Source organism: Silurus aristotelis (genome assembly GCF_946808225.1).
Source record: "Silurus aristotelis genome assembly, chromosome: 6".
Taxonomy (NCBI): domain Eukaryota; kingdom Metazoa; phylum Chordata; class Actinopteri; order Siluriformes; family Siluridae; genus Silurus; species Silurus aristotelis.
In genome coordinates, this window is record NC_139579.1 from 6,687,845 (window position 1) to 6,693,844 (window position 6,000).

General features: G+C 34.8%; 1 protein-coding gene across 1 annotated transcript in view; it reads left to right on the top strand.

The window, feature by feature from the left end:
• usf2 (upstream transcription factor 2, c-fos interacting) overlaps window positions 1–5,480 on the top strand; it is a 13,646-nt gene extending 8,166 nt beyond the window's left edge. The window contains exons 7-10 of the mRNA XM_083544407.1: window positions 487–545; window positions 3,651–3,745; window positions 3,823–3,951; window positions 4,058–5,480. Of these exons, the coding sequence (XP_083400533.1) occupies window positions 487–545; window positions 3,651–3,745; window positions 3,823–3,951; window positions 4,058–4,147 (373 nt within the window). The 3' untranslated portion in view covers window positions 4,148–5,480. The remainder of the gene's footprint in view (window positions 1–486; window positions 546–3,650; window positions 3,746–3,822; window positions 3,952–4,057) is intronic.
• The last annotated feature ends 520 nt before the right edge of the window (window positions 5,481–6,000 follow it).

A 6,000-nucleotide genomic window follows, 5' to 3' on the forward strand; every position in this document is an offset into this window, starting at 1 on the left:
TTAGTAAAGAGATGCTGGTGAGGGTATAGTATGGCTACTATAATTTCACGAATAACAGGAAATAACCGCCATAAACATCTCATGAACGAGTGCATTAATGTGTTTCTTATTAGGCTCAGATGATGTGGCGTGTCCTCCGTACAGCTCCCTGTTAACGAGCTCTTGCTATAGGAACAAAATATTAAAGCGAGCGCACTAATCAGTCATAATTACATTATTAATTTTATTTAGGTTGTAGCTATAACGACTGTCAGATCCGTGCTGCAATAGAAAATCAATCCAAATAGATAAAACCCCATCACGTATACACATGCTTCTGTAGTAAAAATATTATGGGTTTTTTGTTTTTGTTTGTTTGTTTGTTTTAGTCTTAACTTTTTAGATTTTGTTGTATTGGTGCCTCCGCATACATACTTTTTGCATTTGAAATTTGTGTCACATCCATCTACTTCACCCGCTTTTACTTTTCTTCTCTTGCAACAACAGGAAGATGGATGGCCCGCGAGCACCACGAGACGAGAGGAGGAGAGCGCAACACAATGAAGGTATGTGGGAAGAATAAGAAGACTTCCATGCTCACATTTTTTGTTCCTACAACATATATTTATAGAGAAAGTAGTAGCACATTAGGTAAGATGTTGGGCTTCTAATCAGAAGATTGTGTGTTTAAATACCAGGACCAGCAAGCTGCCACTGCTGGGCCCTTGTGCAAGGCCCCTAACCTTTTACTGCTCCGTTTTGTTAATGAGATGAGTGTAAGTCTCTCTCTCTGGATAATTGTGTATGCTAAATGTAAATTATATTTGCTTTAGGAAAGTATAAATCTAATTCTTTAAAGTGATCTCTCAATTCAGATTTGTTTCCAATCTTGTTGAAGCGACGCATTTGCAAATATCACGTTGATAGAGTTTAACAAACGAGATGTTATAATGTGTTGTTCAACAATTGAATCATTGATTATATCAGCACTATATATATAGATATAATAGGAAACGGCACTCATTACCGCGAAGAGACTGTGAGGAAGCTACTGTTTAAATGTCGCAGGTTATATTTACTTAAGGCGATAAGACTAGAAGTTGACGGATGATGATGATGATGATGGTCAAATTGATTATGCGTTTCCCATCGTAAACTTGTCGTTTTTCCGTAAGTAGATTAGGTGGTAAACGCAGATGTAACCAGGCAAGCTTTTGCTTTTTGTAGTAAATTGAAAACAGGTTAAAATATTTCTAATTACTATTTTATTCTGTTTAATTCCTCTATTCTGTTTTTACATTTTATATCTTGTATCCTAAGGAAGTCCTTTTAACCTTTTCTTTATTTAATTTAATTTATTTATTATTTTACGTTACAGAACAGCCGTTAATACCGCCGTCCTGTGTAGGGTCGTATGTGTGACATTCCATTTAAATGAGAGATAATTTCAAGAGAGATGATAAAGAAATCTTAGTGCATAATTGTTTTTAATCTGTTTAATGAAAAAAAAAAAAAGAAAAGTTCAACTTTTGCTAATGGTTATTATAAGTTCTTAGAAGAGTTTATGTAAATATTTTTTTGTAACCTATAACCGATATTTGCCTATTTTATTTAAAATAAATAATGCGATTAAATGTAAACTGACTACCAGATGAGCTGGACAGTCAGTCGGTCAGGCCAGGTATAAAAGGATATGCAGTCTTCAGGGCAATTATTACATCTTGTATGCATTATTTATTACAGATTAAAGTCAGTCAATAAGTAGCAGTTGCTTTTGGAGTATCAGTGTTTCTTTGGTTTAGTGCAGTCAGAATGGAAACACTATGCACTTATAGGGGTGAACAAATGGAAAATGGGCGACACATTCAGCTCTCGTCAGGTTAATATATTACAAAAAAATAATACTACAAAAAACTTACCAATTTTTTTTTACATATATTTGTAACCTAAATCTAATTTGTATTGGAATGTGTTTAGGGTAATTTTATATTTAATATATACACGCATATATTAGGTTTTTAACGGTACACATATTCTTACTGAAATAATTTTCAGCCGCAGGGCTTTCGGTACCATGCACACATTTGTTTAGTTTCCACCTCGCACTCTGAGAGCATTTTTTCAATTATTATTAATATTCAATACGTATACAACAATGCCAGGAGTAAAAAAGAAACTAGAGTTAGTGCAGTGTCACAGTGGCTACCGGAAATGTCTGCTGCATGTTTTATGTACAGCTTCATCCTGACAATTCCACATGTTTATTAAGTGAATGAATAAATAAAGGATGAAAGGAATGAGGACATTTGTTAAACTATGCTGAAATAAGTAGAACATATCTTTAGAAAATTGTGTAGTAAGTGTAAAACACACACACTTAACATACACATCTGTATTCTCCAAATAGGATCTAACTAATGTAAATTATTTAATTACGTTTTTCCATTTATTTAATTTTATTTAATCAGTTTAATTTGTGCCAATTAAATTTATTACTAAATTTAATATAATAAAAAACTGTATTGCATTAATTTGATTTATACTATTTTGTTTTTATTAAATATTAAAGAAATATAGTTTTATATTATTTAACCAAGCAGGCATGTTATTTTAAAATGCTTGGAAAAATGTGAACTGTTCAACTGTTTATGGTCATAAATGTTAATAATAGTAAACTGCGTTAATAAAAAAAAAAAAACTAAAAGCATTTTTATGTTTTGCATTTCTTCCCCTCCCCCGAACCGTACCAAAATTAAACCGACCCATGACTTAAAAAACGAGGTACATACTGAACCGTGAATTTTGTGTTCTGTTACACACCAATATATACAGTGCGGGAAAATAATTATTTGATCCCCTTTAGATTTTATCAATTTACCCCCTTACAAAGAAATGAACAGTCTGGAATGTACATGGTATCTTAATTTTAACATATAGTGAAAGAATATTGAAAAAAAAAAATCCAGAAAAAACAATAATAAATGAATATTATATATAAATTATTTGATTGAGTGAAATAAGTATTTAATCCCGTACCAACACCCAAATTAATCCTGTTCCTTTAGGAAAGTGCTGCTAATATCAACTCGTTATGTCTATAAAAGACACCCGTCACAGAATCAAACTCCCATTCAAACCTCTCCACCACCATGAGCAAGACCAAAGAGCGGCCAAGTGGGAGGATATACAATGTTAACTGACTTTACTCAGCATATTTAACCAAGCTCTATAGCATGATCCAACACAGTTTTTCTGTAGAAAGGTTGTGCATTTTCACATCTGATTTTACACCTAGAAAATGATGTAATAAATACTACATTTGGTAAAGAGCTGTATTAGATGTACAGGAAGATGTGGCTCTGTTTATGCACACACGGTGGAATAATACACATGCATATCGGAATCAGGCTACCTTTTAGCAGCGAGTTTTATTTTTTGCCGTTCTGTTTTTTTAAATATGCATTTTATGTTTTTGGAAATAAATGGGTAGAATAGCTTTCAAAGAAGTAGCAAAGATGCAATTATACATCTTGCTAGAACGCCACCTCTTGTGACTACCATAAAATAATTCCCAAACACTTCATTTATTGTTCCATTATTTTTATTGCGTAATTCGAGCCTGCAATACATTTAACGCGAATCCTTTTTAACCACTAGTTGCTTACTTGCAGTGGAAAGAAGAAGAAGAGACAAAATCAACAACTGGATAGTGACACTGTCCAAAATCATCCCAGACTGCAACATGGACAACACCAAAACCGGAGCGGTATGTACGCCGAGAACCTGTCCGCCTTTACAGTCCGCGTAAGTCTGTTCTGTAAATATTCTCTGTCTCTGTCTTAGAGCAAAGGAGGGATCCTGTCTAAAGCATGTGATTACATTCGAGAGCTCAGGCAGAGCAACCAGAGGCTGCAAGAAAGTTACAAAGACGTGGAGAGAATACAGGTGGATAACGAGCTCTTAAGACAACAGGTAAATCCCCCAAATGAAAAATAAGAAAAAGCAAAAGTCCAGAATGAGCCCAAAACAGCAGTAAAATGTTGTACTTCTAAAAAGTTTTTGTTTCACTCCACTACAGATCGAAGACCTAAAGAACGACAACGCGCTACTCAGAGCCCAACTCCAACAGCATGGCCTTGAAATCAGTGGGGAAAGCATTTCGCAGTGACAGGACCGTCGCGCTCAACGAAATACCCACGCCTCCACAAAACCACCTCACAGACTTGAGATGTTTGTTAACCTGATAGAATATTAATGCCTATCTGATATTAACCGAAATTATCAGAGAAACTATTGACCAATAGGTTTGAAGCACATCTACTGTTTGAGCTTGACCTACACGGACTCGGCAACAAACAGACCCACTCCCTGACATGTGACGTAAATGGGCTTGGGTTGGACTAGCTTGGTTTTTTTTTTTTAGTTTTTTTTTTTTTTTAGTTATGATAAATGTAAATTCTCAACAATGCCTCATGATCATATTTTGTTTAAAGTTGTGGTGGTTTCCCTCTGCTCTGCCCCTCCCCCCCACCACTTCACTTTCCCGCTGATATTTCTTTTGTAGTTATTACTGCTGTCTCCAGTACGTTATATTGTTTGGTCTGCATTATTTATTAGCTCAGAGAGAAGTACAAAACTGGGATGTGAAACCTCTGTTTCGAAGCTTGAATGCTTTTGCAGCTAATTAGAGCAAATTTCTCTAAACTTTGTTTCTGTGTACAGTGCAGGCATTTAATCAGTTTCTATATTCAGCACAAATATCACATTTGTGGTTGAAGTTTAAATGTACTTGGCAATTATGATTGTAAATTAGCGGCAGACTTTAATTGAACAAATTATGTATAAACAGCTCAGGGTTGACAAAGGAAATACAGTGGGACAGGAAGGATCATCAACTGGTTGTCCCATGCTTTGAATCTACTTGGCATAACTATTGCTACCATATATTCAGAAAATATATTAAACCATCATAGCCAGAGTGGCTGGAACAGACTTCAAAAACGTACTGTACCCAAAAGAATCCACCAGGATCAGTGTACTGAACACAACCCAACTGATGGTTGCACGTAGAAACGCTTCCCAATATCCACCTGTACCTGCCTTAAAAATTGCTAAATTGCTTTGCCGTGGTAACAGAAATAAATAAATTTAGCAGAAACTGTAGTTTACATTGCAATGCAGCTAGTTTTTTTTTTTTTTTTTTTTTTTTCTTCTTGGACATTTTGAAACACAGCCTGTTTACAGGATTTGCATTTATTCTTATTTTTCCCACTTGCATGCCCCATTAATTCACATTTACTGCTAGGACTTAACTGTTACCCCTTTCAGGTGTAAAATCTAAAAGTTGTTCTGCTGATTCACTTTTTTTTTTTTTTTTTTTTTGCAAGGAGATTGTCGTTTCTGCTACATTTTTTTTTTTTTTTTGTCACCACAAATTTTTCAAAGAATTATCTTTGTTCAAAGGCAGCAAATAAAGAGACTTGTCATTGGATTTGCCCAAATCCACCATCTGGAAATGATAATAACCCGAACTCATTCAGCCAGACAATTATTTTAACCGAGTTAAAAGACCCATTTTGTCTTATTTATTGATTTGGAAATCAGTTAAATCACTTTTCTGTATGTGGAAGTCTATTCTACAACATATTAAAGTAGACCCGAAGTATATATATTAGGTTAGTGTATGTAGATGCTAATAATGTAAGGCTGAGGTAAATGCGGAAGTGTGTAAAATAGTGAATGTAATGTGCCGTTGCAATTTGACATGGTCGTGCAGATTATGGTTGCTGAATGGTTATGGTTACAGCTTGAAGTTCAACAATACGCACTGTATATATAATTGCATTCGTTTTGGCACGTCTGGCCTTTTACAGCCACTTAATATGTGAAAATACAGAGCCAAGGCCAGGTAGCAGTATCAAAAAGCCACCTCCTAGCTGCCTTTCGTCAAGTTCAAACAAAACATAAGCTGAAATGTAGAAGACAACAGAGTGTTTGTTTTAGTAATATGGCATGAGATCT